At 43.3% G+C, this 20,576-nt stretch overlaps 1 protein-coding gene across 1 annotated transcript in view; it reads right to left on the reverse strand.

Annotated features, from left to right (window-relative positions):
- Positions 1–20,363, reverse strand: part of LOC308322307 (uncharacterized protein) — a gene marked incomplete at its 5' end in the record, with an annotated part of 35,148 nt that extends 14,785 nt beyond the window's left edge. The window contains 12 exons of the mRNA XM_080773509.1: positions 1–27; positions 1,896–2,069; positions 2,527–4,363; positions 4,533–4,583; positions 4,805–4,897; positions 5,960–6,286; positions 10,898–11,086; positions 12,429–12,536; positions 13,103–13,441; positions 16,324–16,668; positions 18,158–19,777; positions 20,303–20,363. The exon at positions 1–27 is cut by the window's left edge and continues 321 nt beyond it. Coding sequence (XP_080629635.1) covers positions 1–27; positions 1,896–2,069; positions 2,527–4,363; positions 4,533–4,583; positions 4,805–4,897; positions 5,960–6,286; positions 10,898–11,086; positions 12,429–12,536; positions 13,103–13,441; positions 16,324–16,668; positions 18,158–19,777; positions 20,303–20,363 — 5,171 coding nt within the window. The remainder of the gene's footprint in view (positions 28–1,895; positions 2,070–2,526; positions 4,364–4,532; positions 4,584–4,804; positions 4,898–5,959; positions 6,287–10,897; positions 11,087–12,428; positions 12,537–13,102; positions 13,442–16,323; positions 16,669–18,157; positions 19,778–20,302) is intronic.
- Between the last annotated feature and the right edge of the window lie 213 nt (positions 20,364–20,576).

Here is a 20,576-nt window from a genome sequence, read left to right on the forward strand (position 1 = left end):
CTCATTGACAAGGAGCAGTTCTTCAGTCTAAATGAAGAATACAACCAGATGGACAGAGAGAGAGAGAGAGAGAGAGAGAGAGAGAGAGAGAGAGAGAGAGAGAGAGAGAGACAGAGAGAGACAGAGAGAGACATAGAGAGAGAGAGAGAGAAAGGGGGCGAGGGGGAGATTAAAACCAATAAAATACATATTCCTGGATAGATAATAATACCCCTCTGTTGCTTTCACTTGTAGAACGAACACACACACACACACACACACACACACACACACACACACACACACACACACACACACACACACACACACACACACACACACACACACACACACACACACACACACACACACACACACACACACACACACACACAGTCCCTCATATCTCTGGACACTTTCTTCATACTGAGCAAGCACAGAAACGCTATTGGCCCATTTTGGACTGAGGTCGATAAAAAAAGGCTTCTAAATCCTAACATTTTTCTGAAAAACCTATGTTTCTATTCAGTGGTGCTCAACCTTTTTCATGTCAAGGACCCCCAGAATTCTCTCTATTGGGCCACGGACCCCCATCTGAAAATATGTAGTTCCAGGGACCCCCCAGAAGCAAATATTTTAGTTAAAAATGCTCTGAAATATATATTCAATGATTTGGCCACATTTAAGGATTTTTCAAAAATAGCAGACCTACAAGCTCGAAGCACGCCACTCTGTGGCGCGCTATGAGCTTGTAGATCTGCTATTTTTCAATAGCTAAAATATAACATAATGCTTAGTTAAAACACCAAAAGGGGTTCCTGCCCAAAAACCCATTTAGGCCTGAAAAGAAACGTCTTCTGAAAGAATTTATATATTCAAAGATTTGTGTTGCATTCACGATTAAAAATAAATAGCAGACCTACAAGCTCGCCACTGGGTGGCGCGCCACTCGGCGCACTATGAGCTTGTAGATCTGCTATTTTTCAATAGCTAAAGTATAACATAATGCTTAGTTAAAACACCAAAAGGGGTTCCTGCCCTAAGTAAGCTAAGCTACTACGCTTTCATATATGGAGTATACGGTTGTCTCCGCACATACGTGTAGTTAGCACCATTAGGCACCGTTAGCCTCACTACGTTTATAAACTTAGATAGCAGCAAAATAGTTAATATAAATATCATTCAAAACTAGGGGATGACACTCTGACAACATAACACATTGAACCACTCAGAGGTGTTTAGGTTTTAAATGTGGTATCTCAGCATAAAGACTACATACATTAGTCACTGTATCTTATCAATATTATGGTCAGTGTGAGTTACTTAAGCAATAAGCCACGAGAGGTCTCAGGTTACCTGAGAGGTTACCTAATAAGCCTCGAGTGGCTTATTGCTTTTCTAAAACGGTTACAAACATTATAGCAATATTAACCTAATAAAACTATTACATTCACAAAAGTATCTACGCTTTGCGCCACCAGAGCGAGCGAGCCAGAGCCACAACACTTCCTTGTTTTTCCCCGCAAGTAGCCTATGTGATGGGAGAATAGCGCTTGATATCTTTACGGGGCTGCCTGGAGCCACACATTCACAGTCATATGAGCCGGGCGGTGCTTAGACGCCCGCACGGCATGTGTTTGTAAAGCAATGAAGCGCTCCTCTTCCCCAGTTCAGCTACAAGGCTGCAAGATGATACAAAGTGATTGAAGGAGTGGGTTATCGGTGAAATTTACACCGGTCACGTGACGGTAACCAGCCAATCAGAATGAAGTATTGGGACTACCCGTTTTAGAACATGATATTAACCTCATCCACACTCTTCAAATACTACCACCATCATAACTACATTATAATCACTTACTATAACAGAACTTTACTTAACAAAAAAACAAATAAGGATGTTAAATTAATCTGACCTGAGAGTCTCCAGACAACAGTTTGGGCTCTTCAGTGCAGCACAGATGAGATCCAGTCCAGAATCCTTCAAGCCGTTTCCACTCAGGTCCAGTTCTCTCAAATGGGACGGATTGGAGCTGAGAGCTGAAGCCACAACTTCAACGTGTTCCTCTCCGAGGCCACAGTCAACAAGTCTGTAATTACAGATTAAATGTAAAATCAGAGATGATCAAAACAGAACAGACCATGTTCACTGTCAAGGAGGTTCCCTGTGGTGCCGTCTGAAATGTGTGTGTGTGTGTGTGTGTGTGTGTGTGTGTGTGTGTGTTTGGATACTTTTCTAACTAAGCAAATAGCGGCAGTGAGTAACACATACTTACACATTACACACACATTACTTTCCACTGTTGTCATTTGATTGTAATACAAACATTAAATAATGAAAACGATCCCAACTCGCTGCTGTTGTTCCACTCTATGGCAGTGAAGTGAAGAAATGTTCTGTCAACAGATGAACAGTCTGTACGACCGCATGCCATGGCAAAATCACCCTGATATCACTAAATATACTAAACACACTTGAATTCTCTCTCTCTCTCTGAATTAATTAAGTATATAGTGATCTAACATGTTAACATTCACACTACTAACCTGGCTGTTTTGCAGTTCTTCACAGCTGGGACCAGTCTCAGTCGCCCCTCCTTTGACGCGTTGTATTTCTGCAGGTCCAACTCCTCCAGAACCTCCTCTGACATCTGCAGCATGGAGGCCAGAGCTGAACACTGGGGCACAGAGAGTTCCTTCCCTGAGCTGCTCTCTGACTCCAGGTACTGTTGGATCCCCCGACTGACTGACGGGTCGTTCATCTCCATCAGACAGTGGAAGATGTTGATACATCTGTCAGGAGAGGCATCACCATCATTCATCTCCTTCAGGTTGTCGATGACTCTCTGGATCTCCTCTGGACTGTTCTCTGTCTGACCCAGCAGGCCTCCTAACAGACTCTGGTTGGACTGCAGTGAGAGACCATGTAGGAAGCGGACAAAGAGGTCCAGTTGTCCACTCTCACTCTGCAGGGTTTTCGTTATAGCAGCCTTCAGGAAGTCAGACAGGGAACTGTCACTGTTGAAACGGCGGTCTCCCAGGAATGTCTTCAGGACCTCCGTGTTCTTCTGAGTGAAACAGTGGGACAGGTAGACTGCAGCCAGAAACTCCTGGATGCTCAGATGAACGAAGCAGTAGACCGTTTTGTGGAAGAACAAACCGTCTTCTTTGAAGAACTTTGTGCAAAAGCCCAAGTTCTTCAAGTCCACGTTCACATCAAGACCACACGCCTTCAGGTCCTCCTCATAGAAAATGATGTTGCCTTTGACCAGTTGGTGAAACGCCAGCTGGCCCAGCTTCAGAAGAACTTCCCCTGCATCCTTTATGAGCTTCACTCTGTCTGCCTCGCCTTGTTCAGGATTCTCCCGCTGTATCTCACCCATCAGGAAGTGGCAGAACAGCTCAACCAGGGTTTTGGGCAGCCTGAATGTCGCCCCCATGTTCTTCAACATGTTCTTCACAACGGTAGCAAGGATCCAACAGAAGACTGGGATTTCACACATGGTGAGGAGGATCTTTGATTCTTTGATCTGTGAGAGGATTGATCTGGCCTGGTTCTCATCACTGAACGTCTTCTCGAAGAACTCCTTCTTCTGGTTATCGCTGATGAACCCTCGTACTTCTGTCATCCTCTTTACAAACTCCTTAGGGATCTGATTGGCCGCTACAGGTCGCGAGGTTATCCAGATGCGAGCAGAGGGGAGGAGCTCTCCCTTGATGAGGTTTACAAGGAGATCTTCCACTGGGTAAGAGTCGTTGACATTCATGAGGCCAATTTTTGTGCTGAAATCAAACTTGAAATTATTTTCATCATAACCATCCAGAACAAACATGACTTTGAAGGGGACGTCGTTGTAGTTTCTTGACTTCTGCAATTTAGTGAAGATAAGATTAAGAACGTCTTCCTCGATAAATCTGGTTTCCACGATGCAGCTGTGAATTAGCTGTGCCAAAGTAAACTTCTGTCCCTTGAGCATATTTAACTGGCGGAACTTGAGCGGGAACACGAGGTGTAGGTCTTGGGGGAAACATTTCTTGGCCCAGTCGAACATAAATTTGTGTACGAGGATCGTTTTCCCAATTCCTGCACAGCCAACGGTCAGCACTGTTCTTAGGATACGTCCAGAAAGGTCTTTGAACATCTGACCCAGTTGGATTTCTGTTCCCTCTCCTGGCTTCTTCATCTCCATCTGTCTGGCCTCATGATGGCTGTGGATGTCTGTTCTTTCGATGTCTACATTGTAGAGCGGAGCGAAGACCTTTTCAAACACGACCTCAGACTGTGTGCCCAAATCTACACTCAGATATGTGTTGTTCATGTTGCGTTGAAGCTCCTCTTCATAGTCAGTGATGTGACGATATCCTGGTGTTCTCTTCAACAGACCTGTAGCGAACAAAGCAATTATATGTTTAACAGCCTTGTCTCTCTCCACACACACACACACACACACACACACACACACACACACACACACACACACACACACACACACACACACACACACACACACACACACACACACACACACACACACACACACACACACACACACCTCTCAGTTTGGCGGCTCTGCGTCGTCTTTTCTTGTCTTCTTCTGTCAAAGCTGAAATGTGAGGCAGTGATTGGTCAGTGAGATGAGAGACAGTGATTGGTCAGTGAGAGAGATGTGAGGCAGTGATTGGTCAGTGAGATGTGAGACAGTGATTGGTCAGTGAGGAGACACTATAGGATCATTCTCGTCTTCACATAATGACACAGAGAAGGATGGATTTATATCAATATAGATTGTAAATAAATCTAGTTAAAAATAAATGAAAGACTCACAAGGTTTCTTGTTCCCGTATAAAGCTACCAGTGCTACTGCGTACATGCAGAGAGTAACAATAATGCCACGTCTTAATCCTCTGGCTGTTGGTTCTGAAAGACAGAAATAGAAAACATAAATAGAAAAGGAAATCTCTGAACATTTTTTAAATTCCCCTGCGAATGCTTCCTAGTAAAACAGGAAGTGAACAGATCCAGGTCCTGGTTGCACCATCTAGCTCCACCCCCCTCATAGAGTTGTGGGAGGAGTTTCAAGTCAATCCGACAAACCGGAAGTACGAATTATAGTTTTATGAAAGTGGAAGTCCGTACGGCTTTCCACTTTGATAAAACAATAATTCCTACCAACCCATCAGGTTTGGGACCTTTAGCATGCTGGAAACTGGAGTTATGGCTGTTTGAAGCCCAGCCAATAGAGCGCAGCAGTCCCGCCCCCTTTCAGAAAAGCGAGTGGCCCAGGAAATGAAACCCCAATGCATTTTTCCATCGGCACTTCGAACATAATTTATTTAAAGACGGTTACGCCGCGGACAAAGCCAATTCGGATCATGACAAATCATGACAATGAACACAATGTTTTGGGACGATCAAATCATTAGAAAGAAGAAAATAAAGGCAGGAGACAACACAATTTGTTTTGTTTTTCGTCTTATAAATTATTTCGTCCCAAAACATTGTGTTCATTGTCATGATTTGTCATGATCCGAATTGGCTTTGTCCGCGGCGTAACCGTCTTTAAATAAATTATATTCGAAGTGCCGATGGAAAAATGCATTGGAGTTTCATTTCCTGGGCCACTCGCTTTTCTGAAAGGGGGTGGGACTGCTGCGCTCTATAGGAGTCAATAATTATGCCCCCCCCCCCCCTAGCAACCCCTCAAGGACCCCCTGGGGGTCCCCGGACCGCACTTTGATAACCACTGGCATGGCTGGCAAATGGGAGGAGAGATGGACAGAACCCCTGGGCAATGGGATTACATACATCCAGGCTATGGGATATAAAGTAAAGGCCAAATATCTGAACTATAACCCTTGCACACGCACACGCACACGCACACGCACACGCACACGCACACGCACACACACACACACACACACACACACACACACACACACACACACACACACACACACACACACACTAAACTATTTGTACCTCTGTAAAGCGGGTTGTCTACAGCCTCGCTCTGCTCCACACTGAACGGGTTCTTTATCGCACAGGATATTCTTTTAACTCTTCTCCCTTCCTCGTCGTCGCTGATCGTCACCGTCCGGGAGTCGGGCCCGATCCATTCCTCATCGCTGTAGATCCTGGTCTCGTTGGGTTTGGGTGGAGTCCATTTCTCTCCGTGGAACCTCCACCGATAGACGACCTTGCCCGACTCTGACTTGACGTCTCCCAATACGCTGCACTGCAGCGTGCAGCTGCTGGAGTTGGAGTCACATGGTGCCACGATGGATAGCTCTGGATGTGGGACTCTCTCTGTTGAGGAGACAGAATGAGTCACATGGTGTCACGATGGATAGCTCTGGACGTGGGACTCTCTCTGTTGAGGAGACAGAATGAGTCACATGGTGTCACGATGGATAGCTCTGGACGTGGGACTCTCTCTGTTGAGGAGACAGAATGAGTCACATGGTGTCATGATGGATAGCTCTGGATGTGGGACTCTCTCTGTTGAGGAGACAGAATGAGTCACATGGTGTCACGATGGATAGCTCTGGATGTGGGACTCTCTCTGTTGAGGAGACAGAATGAGTCACATGGTGTCACGATGGATAGCTCTGGATGTGGGACTCTCTCTGTTGAGGAGACAGAATGAGTCACATGGTGTCACGATGGATAGCTCTGGATGTGGGACTCTCTCTGTTGAGGAGACAGAATGAGTCACATGGTGTCACGATGGATAGCTCTGGATGTGGGACTCTCTCTGTTGAGGAGACAGAATGAGTCACATGGTGTCACGATGGATAGCTCTGGATGTGGGACTCTCTCTGTTGAGGACACAGAATGAAGACATGAAGAATCAACCCATTCTGGGCCCTTTTGGTGTTTTAAACATTATGTTATAATTTAGCAATTGAAACATTAGCAATTTCAAACATTTTTGAAAAATCGAAGAACGACCGACATAGAAACATAGCTTTTTCAGAAAACTGTCAGGATGTAGAAGACATCTTTAGAATCTGATCTCAGGTCAGAATGGGTTAATGCACCACACATCTATTATGAACACATGCACATTGCACACGCGCACGCACACATGTGCACACGCGCATACACAAGCCGGGGCAACTGACTGAAGACGAGATGTTAACATGCCTCCTGCTGACCCTGAACTGACCTCATGCTTCCTTCTATGCATGAGGAGTCTAAGCCCCTTCTTTTCACCCGACAGGAGAGGGAGTTTCCCCAGTTGGAAACGCAGCGCGTGGAAGGAACGCGAACACGTTATTCCTTTCCCCTCCATCAGGCGCCCCGGCTGGTCCAGAGGGAGGCGGATTTGAGCCGGATTTCAATGACATCTTTCGTCAATCGCCGCCCCTTTACTTCATAGTAGCGGGTAGGGTTTTTAGGGGGTTTCTTTCCAAAGTGTATGGCCACTAGTTGCTTATTTGGGCTTGTTTCTAAAGTGTAGAAGTTTATTTGGGCTTGTTTCTAAAGTGTAGAAGTTTATTTGGGCTTGTTTCTAAAGTGTAGAAGTTTATTTGGGCTTGTTTCTAAAGTGTAGTTGTTTATTTGGTCTTGTTTCTAAAGTGTAGTTGTTTATTTGGTCTTGTTTCTAAAGTGTAGTTGTTTATTTGGTCTCGTTTCTAAAGTGTAGTTGTTTATTTGGTCTTGTTTCTAAAGTGTAGTTGTTTATTTGGTCTCGTTTCTAAAGTGTAGTTGTTTATTTGGTCTTGTTTCTAAAGTGTAGTTGTTTATTTGGTCTTGTTTCTAAAGTGTAGTTGTTTATTTGGGCTCGTTTCTAAAGTGTAGTTATTTATTTGGGCTTGTTTCTCAATTAAGCAATATTACACGAGAGGGTGTTGTTCAACCACTTCAGTGATGCTTGCGGAACTCGACTTCGTCTCGTTCCTGACCGCATCCCTGTCGTGGCAATAATCACACCCTCAAGTGTAATATTGCAATTATACAGTTACCCTTAAAATCTCATATCACGACATAGAATTTGTTTTATAACGATAACGATATACTCATATATAGCATATTCTTTTACTAAACCGATTTTTGTTCAGGCCGAGTACTTACCTCATGTCACTCACTGCCACACAGTTGTTTCAGTTCATTTTAAGTTCTGTATATGGAATCTAAATGTTCTGTTGTTGTAGTTGTAGTGTCTGTTGTAGTTTGTTAAAGTCGTTGGGAAGCGACCGCGTCATCAACTAATCCATGCCCAGCTGTGACGTAAAATACGCTTGTTTTGCGACACGACGATATAAACGAGAACGAGAACATTTTTCACGATAGACATTTTCTATCGTCTATACCAGGGGTAACCAACTACCAGTAGCTCGCGGGAACCTTTCAAGTCGATCCCAAAGTGTCAGACTGACGGGCAGCCAGACATCACAGCAGAATGTCGTTCGCAAAAAAGAGCAGATCTACAAGCTAACGTGTAGAGGCTCGATGCATTTTAGCTTGAAGATCTGTTCCCCTTGCTTCCACCGCACCGCCCTCGGCCCACCCCTTTTTAGCACTCTGTGCTCATGTGCTGTGTCCTGTGTGTCTGTTGTTCCCTCGCAGGCAGCACAGAGCGTCAGAGTGAACGCAGCATGATGGCGTCCCCGACACGTTGAATACTAAACTTTATTTGTAAAGTTCGAACGCCAACTTTTAACCAAACGTGGGAGAAACACTGTGCACGGCTGCACGCACAAATAAAGAGTGCACTCGCGCACGCACATGACGGATTATTATCGATCAAAACAATCCTTAGCGTCGCTTAAAAGCATGTGTTGCACAGCATGAATATTATATCACTATGACAAAGTGTCAAAATGTTTAGTACAATGTTTAATTGTAACATTCTCCTTGGCTTTGACTACTTCAGACAGAACATCGGACACACAGCTACAGTAGACTATTAATTTACTAAGCTGGTAACTTACTCGGCTGCCTACCGTTGCTCGTTAAGCAGGTCACACAATGGATATGGACCACTGATATTTATCCAGCCAGGTCGGTGATTACTTATCATTCATGCTGTGCAACACATGCTTTTGTAAGCGACGCTAAGGATTGTTTTGATTGATAATAATCCGTCATGTGCGTGCGCGAGTGCACTCTTTATTTGTGCGTGCAGCCGTGCACAGTGTTTTCTACTTTTCTCCCACGTTTGGTTAAAAGTTGGCGTTCGAACTTTACAAATAAGTTTAGTATTCAACGTGTCGGGGACGCCATCATGAACTCGTATGACTGACTCACATCTTAATGACACCCTCAGACTGGCAATCACTAAATATGAACCAGATTTCAAAACGCTTGCAGATAAAGTGCAGTCACAGCAGTCTCATTAAAGGTGGGCTGACCCTGAGAGTATGTCACCATATCTGTGCAAATATATATGGTCATGTTATGCCTATGTCATTTGAACATCTGCCAATGTGAATATTCATTGAAATGAGAAACAAAATATTGTGCTGTAAAAGCAATTCATGTCCTTTGCATTTTGTTTCATTTAAAAAAAACTCAACAAAGAAGTTTATTTGTATTTCTGTCCTAATATTTTTTATTTCTAATACATTTGTCTTAATATTATTTGACATTGATAATATAACTTACTATAAGTATTTATTCTAATTTAAGCTTTAGTCTTTGTGTGGATGTGTGCACATGCATTGAGCCTGTCAGAATCCCTGTGCTTTAGACCCGCTGTTGACCTGTTTGTCTAGCATTAAATGTTGGATGAGTGAGAACTTTCTCAAGCTAAATGAGGATAAGACAGAAGTTCTCATAAATCGGTTCTAGTGAGCAGAAAGAATCAATAATAAGCAGACTTTGGTAACCTGACTGTAGAAAGTAACAGTAAAGTAAAGAACCTGGGGGTTATTATTGATTCTGAATTGAATTTTAATTCACACATTAATCATGTTACCAAGATTGCCTTTTTTCACCTTAGAAATATTGCACGAATCAGAGCCTATTTGTCCTTGGACGATGCAAAAACGCTAATCCACGCCTTTGTTTTTTCTCGGCTTGACTACTGCAATGCACTTTTTTCAGGACTGCCTAAGAAAACAACTGACAGATTACAACTTGTCCAAAATGCAGCAGCCAGAGTTTTAACTAGAACTAAGATGAGAGAACATATTACTCCAGTTTTGGCATCACTGCACTGGCTTCCGGTTGTTTTTAGGATTGATTTTAAAATTATTTTACTTGTCTATAAAGCTCTCAATGGTCTCGCACCTTCCTACCTACATGACTGCCTGCCTAAATATGTCCCAAACCGCCCCCTAAGGTCTTCCACTGCTGGCCTGCTCGCTTTGCCAAAAACAATGGCAACTAAAAAATACGGGGAAGCAGCTTTTTGCTTCTACGGGCCGTCGGCATGGAACAAGCTCCCACTGTACCTTCGTCAGGCAGCCTCTGTAGACATTTTTAAAGCTCAGCTCAAGACCCACTTCTACAACATTGCTTTTAATTGATCTTTTATTTTTTATTTTTGTTATTCATGTCCTCACTGTATTGCATTACTGCTTGTTTTTAATGTTGTTGCCTTGCTTTTCTTTTATCCTCCATTTTTCTGTAAAGCACTTTGAGCTGCATTTCATGTCATGAAAGGTGCTATACAAATAAAGTTTTATTATTATTATTATTATTAAATAGCAAAAAACAAGTGTTTTTTCTAACACGTTTTAGTGGTAGATCTTGGCTTACAATTGGGAATAAAATGGGCTCTTGGGCTTGAAAAGGTTGGTTATCACTGGTCTATACGATATATATCGTCATATCGCCCCGCCCCAACTGAATCTGGAGGAGTAATCTATACGATATATGTCGTCATATCGCCCCGCCCCAACTGAATCTGGAGGAGTAATCTCCAAAAATGTGTTTTTCCAGGTGGAGACAATGACGAGTCATACTTACTCATCTCTTTGAGCACGTAGACCTTGTGGTGAGGTCTGTGGTTGATCGCCACAGAATACAGCCCCATGTCTTCTACGGTCATGTTGTCGATGACCAGCCGTCCAGTGTGTCTGTCCAGTGTTGTGCGGTCTTTAAACGTCCCGTACAAATCCACACCAAAACCCAGTTCCCAGTCTGCTGCTAGGTTGGCTGTTAAATGACCACAAAACAAAGGTTATTGATACCTGCCTACAGTTTCTATCTGGTCATCCTAGCTTAGTAAAACATATAAAGTAAAACACTCTATGGCTCCGAGACATGGACACTGTCAAAGAAACTAGAGAAACGGTTGGATGGCACTTAGACCCGCCTTCTAATGAGAGAGCAAAATCTGTCTTGGAAGAGAAGAGCCACCCATCGACTGATCTAATATACGATAACTGTGCTGCCTTGGAATGGCAGTTTGGTAAATGTGTAATAATTCTGTCATTTAAATAAGTTAGTTAAAAGGTGAAGTGTATTGTAACAGGTTTTACTGCCCTCCAGTGGTGGAAGTAGAAAGTGAAACGAAACTCAGTAGGGCCAGCATTTCCTAGTAAAACAAAACTCAGTTGAGTCAGCCATTCCCCACAGAACAGTGAGCTGTGTACAGAATTCTTCTTATATGCTTTTGCCTTGGACATTATTTGTCTGTAAGTACATTTTAGTTGTAGTTTATCAATGGGATGTTATATTTCATGATGAATGATTTTGCAACTTTCCTGTGTAAGCTAGGTTAATTGTTTGTTTGGTAATAGTGTAAGCACATGTTAGCTTAACAACATTTAGCTTACTGCAGCAGGGGCTGCAGTGCTTTCTGTGTGTCAACTTTGTGTTCCTACTAGTTCAATGCAATTAGCCTACAAGGCATACTATTACTCACACACATAATACCTGTGGTAATTCCTTTGTTGTGTTTATTTACAGTACATGTGTGCTAATTCTTTTTTATGTTTATTTCTGTACTGTTTCAGTTTTACAAAATTACCTGTGGAGACTTCAGTAAATTCAAGAAAAGTCAAGCCTTGTCTCTTTATTGGAGGATTTCAGAAAGTGTTAACTAGCTGTCTAGCTACACATAGGCACGTGTTGCAAGGGCAGCACAGTAACCTTCCCTGTGTTTCTACACTAGTCCACCCATCGACTGATCTAATATACGGTAACCTTCCCTGTGTTTCTTCACTGGTCCACCCATCGACTGATCTAATATACGGTAACCTTCCCTGTGTTTCTACACTAGTCCACCCATCGACTGATCTAATATACGGTAACCTTCCCTGTGTTTCTACACTAGTCCACCCATCGACTGATCTAATATACGGCAACCTTCCCTGTGTTTCTACACTAGTCCACCCATCGACTGATCTAATATACGGTAACCTTCCCTATGTTTCTACACTAGTCTGATCCCGAAGAACACAGTTTGCCGGCCACTGCTACAGAGCTGACAATGAGGTTATATCTTCCCTTCTTCTCTGGAGTCCTCTCTCTCCCTCTCTCTCTCTCTACCTACCTCCGTGCATCCACAGGATGAAGGTGACGTTAGGAACAGAGCTGATGTCTGGTTGCAGTTCCACACGGATGCCTCTGCCTCGTGGTGGAAGGTACGTCACCTCTTGGTCTGTGGAGAGACACGTATAGGTCAGCCTGAACAGTTAAAGTTATATTCAGTGGTTCCACTTCATTCAAATATCACTTATTTCTTTGAGGTTTAATGTTTGTCTTTAGTTCCATGTTTGTCTTGTAAACGCCATTGACAATGCAGGGAAAATGTACGTCATAATGTAACTCATTACGTCGTATTGTCTCTTTATTGTTAATGTTTGTGTTTGCACCGTTTGTTTTACATCACCATTACATCACCTAATAAACATGAGTTAGACTTTAATATATTAGTGCCCCCCCAAGCCCCCCCCCCCCCCCCCCAGAAGCAAAGATTTGAGTTAAAAACGTTCTCTCTGAATATATATATTCAAACATTTGGGCCACATTTTCACGATTTTTCAAAAATACCAGACCTACAAGATCTGCTATTTTTCAAAAGCTAAAGTATAACATAATGCTTAAAACACAGAAAGGGGTAATAACAAGCCCAACACTGGTGATGATTATGAACATTCAATCTTACCAACAAGGAGCTGGATCATACTGTAGTCTTACTGTACTGTAGTCATACTGTAATCTTACCAACAAGGAGCTGGATCATAATGCTGCCCATGTGTGGAACGAAACAGCTGTAGTTCCCTTCGTCCGAGAAGCTCACCCTGGTCAGCCTCATCGAGACGTCACCACGAGACAGCTCCTCATGGATCAGGGACGTCCTCTGTTCGTACCACGGGTGCAGGGGTATATTCCCGGTGCGTCCGTCTTGGAGAGTGAAAACGTCTTTTGGCTCCAGGTCAGCTCTGGTCCAAAACACTGACCTGCTCTCCATGTCGACCGGAGGGTGAACGTGACACGGAAGGATCACCTGGCCTCCCAGTCTGGCCAGCACAGGTTGAGAGGACCCGTTGAGCTGGTGTTGTCCTAAAAACACAACACAGGTTGAGAGGACCCGTTGACCTGGTATTGTCCTAAAAACACAGCACAGGTTGAGAGGACCCGTTGACCTGGTATTGTCCTAAAAACACAACAAAGGTTGAGAGGACCCGTTGACCTGGTGTTGTCCTAAAAACACAACAAAGGTTGAGAGGACCCGTTGACCTGCTGGAGTCCTAAAAACACAGCACAGGTTGAGCTATTGACCTATTATTTAAATAGACTACGCTGTAATATTCATGAAATACAGAACTGTATGTTCCTTGGGTATAAGGAGAGTTGGGCTGTTGAATTATGGTACAAACCAAAACTAAGAACATATCGTCTTATTAAAAATAATTATGGCCCTGATCCTTATGTTACACAAAATATATCCAAAAGTCAGAGATCTTTTTGTGCACAGCTGCATTCTGGGACCTTACCATTAGCTTTAGAAACGGGTAGATTCATTGGTACTCCTGAGGAGGACAGAGTGTGTCTAGTGTGTGATTTGAAAGAAATTGAAAATGAAATTAATTTTTTGTTTTACTGCCCATTATATGAATAATTAAGACATATATTATTTTGTAAAATGACAACCGTCTGTGCTGACTTTTTCTGGTTGGAGGACTATGAAAAACTGGAATTTTGTTTTAGGAAAGGTATTTTTGCTTTGGCAGACTTTTTATGCAGGGCGTGGGAAATAAGGCAGAATGTTTTGTTTGTGTAAAAGAAAAAAAAAGGGGGGAATAACAACAAAACAAACCTGTTTCTTGTACACAATGCAATATTGAATGCAATGATATGGTGTGTCCTGTAAGTCCATGTGGGCTGGGCGCCTTTGGTGCATGACACAAAAATAAAGAAATCTATCTATCTATCTATCATAGGCTACGTTTACATGAGCAGTTAAATCCCCTTGTCATTCCGAATAGAAGTTCAATCCTATTAAACGTTGTTATGTAAACACCTACAAAAACTTACATCCGAATGAAAACGCTCGATGCGATCTAAAAACCATTCCGATGTCACTGGCCGGATTACTCCGATTTTCAATGCGATTGAAAGAAATTTGACTCATGTATACACTGCTTCGGATGTAAATTCATTCTGGTCTTTCTGAGCATGCTCCAAGGCGCTCATATCCAAGGCGCGCCGTCGGCGCCGAGGAGTTTGCACATAGAGCGCGTTATTTCGTTCCTTTTTTCAGATCCGAAATCCACAAAAAAAACGTGGAGCAGCAGCAGATGAGATACCCCTGATCTGTGTGTGTGTGTGTGTGTGTGTGTGTGTGTGTGTGTTCAACGGTCTCTCTCTCTCAAAAATAACGAGCGACCCGATACAATAATAATCATCAGTGTTGCGTTGCGTGCCCTGGCCGTGCTGTAGATACAAAGTATAGTAGTAGGCCTACAAATAAAAACAGTCACAATGAATGAACTGCCTATATTTTATGTGTCCAACAGATGGCGTAGTTTCACGTGAATTAACATGTATCATGTCTTCTATCACTTCTCCATATAAACACTCATTCGGAATGACCATTTCCCATGTAAACTCGCGGCAAAAAACATTACATCGGATGTATTTTATTCGGAAGTATTTATTCGGAATGATCACCCTTCATGTAAACGTAGCCAGTCTCTCAATAGTGGATAGACTGAATGATTAACTACCCCAAAAATATAAGTTTACATTTTACCACTACTATTAACTTAAAACAGAATTCTTAATATTGTAAGCATAATGATATTGTCGCATTGTGATATTTGGCCATAACTCCCTCCTCTGAGGGAGCTACCTTTGGGGAAGGGGGTTGTTGTCCAGACAGGGGCCAGACTGGTGAGGGTCATGGGTTCATGTAGCATGCCAAAGTTTGTGCTATGGCCATTGAGAATGCATTGGGCGTTTAAGTTAAATAACTCAGAAACTACAAAACATTTCAAAGTAAAAAGTTCCAGCATGTGTCTCCACAGTAAGCTGAATTTTACAAAGTGTGAATGGAGTTTCTAGGTGAAAGTGATTTTTTGAAGTGCCACTATCTGCCTATAAATGTCTCAAATTTGAAAGCACTATATTTCTAAAACTATGAAACATTTCAAAGATTCCTTTTCAGGCACACATGTCCACCGTAGGATGAACCTAAATAGGTTTGAATGGGGTTTCTAGGTGTAAGTATGTAGGACTAGTAGTGGGTGAAACGTTACAATATGTTGTAAAACAATGAGTAATGGTAATATTTAGTGGTTTTCACTTTTACAAAAAAAAAAAATAATATAATATAATAATTCTTCTTAACCGTGCACTTGCACGACAGCAAACCTATTCATGGGGATCATTCACCAAAAGCAGCTGATCTACAAGCTCACAAGCTGTCATGATGATGTGCAGCCTAAATATTTTGGTTATTTGATCTTATATAGTGCTTAAATTAGTCCTTTAATGCAGACCGATACAAATAAGGCAACATAAACCCATAATAATTGAATAAATCTGGAAAACATCATTGGTTTGTGATCAGTTTGACTGCTTAATGAACAGTAAAGACATCAGGATTAGGGTAAACCTGGCTGTTAGCCTGGTCCGGAGCAGGCTAAATCCAAAGCATTAGTTTCCATGGTAACTAATGTAGCATCACTTTCATGAAACCGAATCAAGCCTCAACATATCCAGGTTAACTGGTTAAATTAATCTGGCAAGATCAACCAGCTTTCATGAAACCGGTTAATCACTGATCCAGGATATACAGTATTAAGACAGGATATGTGTTCAATCCCGGCTTAATCTCTAATCCAAGTTTCGTGGAACGGGCCCCTGGTGGAGTTCTAAAAACACAACAAAAAAAGGCCCAACACTGGTTATGGTTATGAATATGAACATTAAAATCTTACCAACAAGGAGCTGGATCGTACTGCTGCCCACGTGTGGAACGAGACAGCGGTAGGTCCCTTGGTCCGTGAAGCTCACCCCGGTCAGCTTCAGGGAGACGTTACCGTGTTGCAGCTCCTCGTCAAACAGGAACGTCCTCTGTTTGTACACGAGGTTCACCTTCACGGCGGTGGTAATGCGACGTCCATCTTGGAAAACGTAAATGTTTGGTGGGTTCAGGTCAGCTCTGCTCCAAAACACTGACCGTCTCTCCATGTTGAGCGGAGGGTCGACGAGACACGGAAGGATGGCCTCGCCTCCCAGTCTGGCCAGCACAGGTTGAGAGGACCCGCTGACCTGCTGGAGTCCTAAAAACACAACCCAAATGAGATATACTTTACTGTCCCACTGAGGGGAAATTTGTCTTGGGCAAAAGTGCAGTAGTACAGTAGTGTTTTAGAACACAGTAGCAGCAGCATTGTACAACCATTGGAGAGAATGTTCACATGGTATAGTATCACAAGATTAGAACAGTGCACATTTGCACTCAGAAAGTATGAAAATAAAAAGTACAAAAGAGTAATTCACCAGATAAGAGATTATTCACAGCGCCTCTAGTGGCTCCAATGAAGTTCGCCCCTCTTCATAAATAGACCATCTTTGGCGTAAGCACGGGGCTGCGTCCAAATTCATTCCCTATGCCCCATACAGTGCACTACATTGGGGTTCCGCCATTTTGTTTTAGTGTCCGAATGTGTAGTGAGATTCTTTGCACCCTATAATGTAGTGGCCTGAGGTATCCCACAATGCACCGGGAATTGAATAGGGACCATCCGATGGTCACTACAAAAACGCAGCGAAGCAAATCTACCCCATAATGCATTGCGCAAGCTCGCTCTTGAGCGCACATGCACACGTGCACATGCACAAAAAGAATATTATGACATGAGAAATGAGACTTTAAACTAGTGACTGGAAGCAGAAAGTATTCTGCTTCCAGAATACAGTCTAGGTGAAGTTGGGCCCAAATACATGGACCTTGTATCCGCAGAAATGTTTAAAAGGTGTATCCCATGGTGTACGCGTGGTGTTGTTGTTGTTCCCAAAAAGAAAATAATCCACACTGAGATGTCCATAAAGCTGAACAAAAAACTTTACTTTCAATTGGGCAAAAATAAAACATAGTATGACAGAGCACGTCAGAAATCCTATAAAACTTCAGAGCACGTCACAAAAAGACAGAGTATTCCAAAAAGCAACAGAGCCCACAGAGCACGGTACAAAACCTTTTGACTCTACACCTACAAAACTGGAATGAGAAGATTCCCCTGCCAGCAAGCTAACAGGTGTTACTAACTGCCCCTAATCACTACTGCAGAGTGTGTGATTGGTCAGACACAAAATGGAAGGTCAAATGAATTGAGCTGGAAAAACATGACATACTTCAAACTAAGCACAATTAAAGCACAGATAATTAAGACATCAGATACTTCAAAGAAGTGCAAGATCAAACTAATTGGGCTATCAATCAGAAGTGCAGGAACAAAGGAATTGGGCTGTCAAACAGACATGCTATCAAACAATCAACAATAAAGAATCAAGCAATCAATTACTTCAAGCATACGGTACTTAAAGCACAGCAAATACAATAACTTAAGCTTTGCCTCTTACATACCCAGCCCCTAATTGTTCTCATACCTTAGAAACAATTATCATTTAACAGAAACACACATGCAGTGGGTCTTAAAGTTTCAATCAAAGAAAACAACAAAAAGTCTCTTATAATGTCACAGTTCAACAGTATTCATACTGCTTCTAGCTGAAGACAGACCTTAGTGATGGGTTTATCTAGTTCACTGGTCTTGGTCTTCACACGAACTCGCCGAACAAGTCCATTCTCATCTGGGACTGTTTGGACGACTTTGCCCATGACCCAAGAGTTTCTCGGTGCAGTCTCGTCTACAAGCAAGACAATGTCCCCAGGAACAAAGTTTCGAGACACACGTAACCACTTCTGCCGTACTTGGAGCTCAGGCAGATACTCCCTCACCCAACGCTTCCAAAAGAGGTCCGCCATGTACTGTGACATGTGACCTACCACTTTGTGGACCTCTTGAAGTATGAGCTCTGACACCCGAAGGCCCTTAGCCAGGATAGCTGGGTGTTTGGATTCTTCTGGCATGGCTGAATGACTGAGCCTTCCACCAACTCTAAGCGCTTTCTTCAGGCGAGTCCCTGAAGAGTAGTGCTCTATCAGTTGCTGCACTGTATCCGACTGTTCTCCTACTGTCAGAGCATTGACAGTGGCATTTTTCTTCATCTCAGGATCTGCTGTGCTGAGATCTTTCATATGATCAGGGTTCTCTGGCCAGCTGTCAGCTGACTTGGTGAGAAAGTCTGACCCAGTGATCCAGGCCTTGTTCTTCACGAAGGATTCCACCTTCTGTCCTCTTGATACGTATTCTGCAAGCTGCAGCTGCAGTTCTCTCCTCAACATCCTGTCCATTCGCCCTGCCATAGTCGCTGCCGTTAATTCCAAGCGTGGAATGGTAGTGGGCTTGAGAAGCTTCTTCTTTAAGTTCAAGGCACGCTGCTCAACTACAACCCGGCTGTTCGGCATTCGAACCTCCTTGTTCTTTAGTGGTAATCCTATACAGTAATGCCCCTCTACCAGCTTAGCAGACTGTGACACACTGTCCATGAATTGGAGGTCCTCTCTGGACATCCCCACTTGTTCTTCTTGGCAACCTTCAGGGAAGTCATATTTGAACTGTTTGTTCCACAGTTCATCCAGCTTAGCCACAGATATTCTATTGGATGTAGCATGCACTACTCCACCTCTTGTTGCATCGAAGTTGCCATATCTCAAAGGTCCATTCACTGTCCATCCAAGGACCGTTTTTATGGCATACGGCCCATCGTTTTCACTCCTGATGACCTCCTCTGGTTCCATTGCCTTTGGCACATTGGTCCCAATCAGCAGACCTATTTCCGCGTTGATGTGGGGGATTCGCACTCGCTCCAGATGAGGCCATCTGTCCACGTCCTTTTGCCGTGGAATGTTTCTTGTAGTAGCCGGAATTGTCTTTTGAGAGAATACTTCTTGCAGCTCAATGAAATTGCTGCCTTCCAGACTGCTCACCTCTAAATCTGTTACAAGATTGCTGTGGACTGTCTTCTGATCCCCCATGGTTGTTAGGAGAATGTCAATCTTCTTCCCACGTAGGTTGAGCTCATTCATGAGATTTTCCGTGCAAAATGTAGCAGTACTGCCCGGATCGAGGAAGGCATACGAAGTAACCACTGTGTTGCCATTCTTGGCCTTTACTTGAACAGGAACGATGGCAAGGATACTCTCTGCTTCCCCAGCCCCGTTGGCGGAACACATCTTGTTCTTTGCGCCCACAAACCCACTGACCACAGACAGCATCTCACCATCCTCTGATGATTCTTCCATAGGTTTGTCCTCGTCTTTGACTTTTATGTGTAACACAGTGGGATGTGTCAATGAACAGACTTCACAGGTTAACTTCTCCTCACAGGACTTGCTCATGTGCCCTGGTTTCAAGCAACCGAAGCATATCCCTTTCCCTCGGAGAAAGTCGATCTTGTCTTTGTGTAATGACTTCCTTAACTTATTACACTGTACCATGCTATGGTCACCTTGACAAAAAACACACGGCTTAGTGAAAGCGTTGACAGAGCCGGTAGGACTGTTCTTACTTGGTTTTCCCTCTGTGCAGACACTTGCTTGATTATTTACTGGTGTCGCAGTTGTGGTGCAAATTGTCTTAACACTCTTCCTCTCTGAGAAGTTTACTGGAAACCTAGCTTGTCCCTTGCTGCTGTCCGTTATATCGCCAAACAAAGGGTGTAGCGCAATCTTGGCTTGTGTGTTAATAAACTTCACAAGGTCTTTGAACTTGGCTCGTCGAGAGTGTCTCTCTTCAATGTCAAAGGCAACACTCCTCCATCCCCCTCTCAACTTGTATGGAAGTTTACTGACAATGGCACGCATGTTGGCTACGTTATCCAACTCCTCCATATACTCCATGTCAGTCATTGCGTTGCTACAGCCGGTAAGGAAAAGAGAGAGTGAATTGAGAGCTTCACCGTCGTCTGCTTTAATTGTAGGCCAATCTAAAGCTTTGTTCATGTAGGCTACAGAGATCCGGTATTCATTCCCGAAATGCTCCTTTAGTAGCTCTTTTGCCTTGCAGTAACCCTGGTCTGGATCCATATGAAGGCAACTCCGTATTAACTCCCGAGGCTGTCC

Source organism: Protomyctophum bolini, assembly GCF_963924005.1.
Source record: "Protomyctophum bolini genome assembly, chromosome: 10".
Lineage (NCBI taxonomy): Eukaryota > Metazoa > Chordata > Actinopteri > Myctophiformes > Myctophidae > Protomyctophum > Protomyctophum bolini.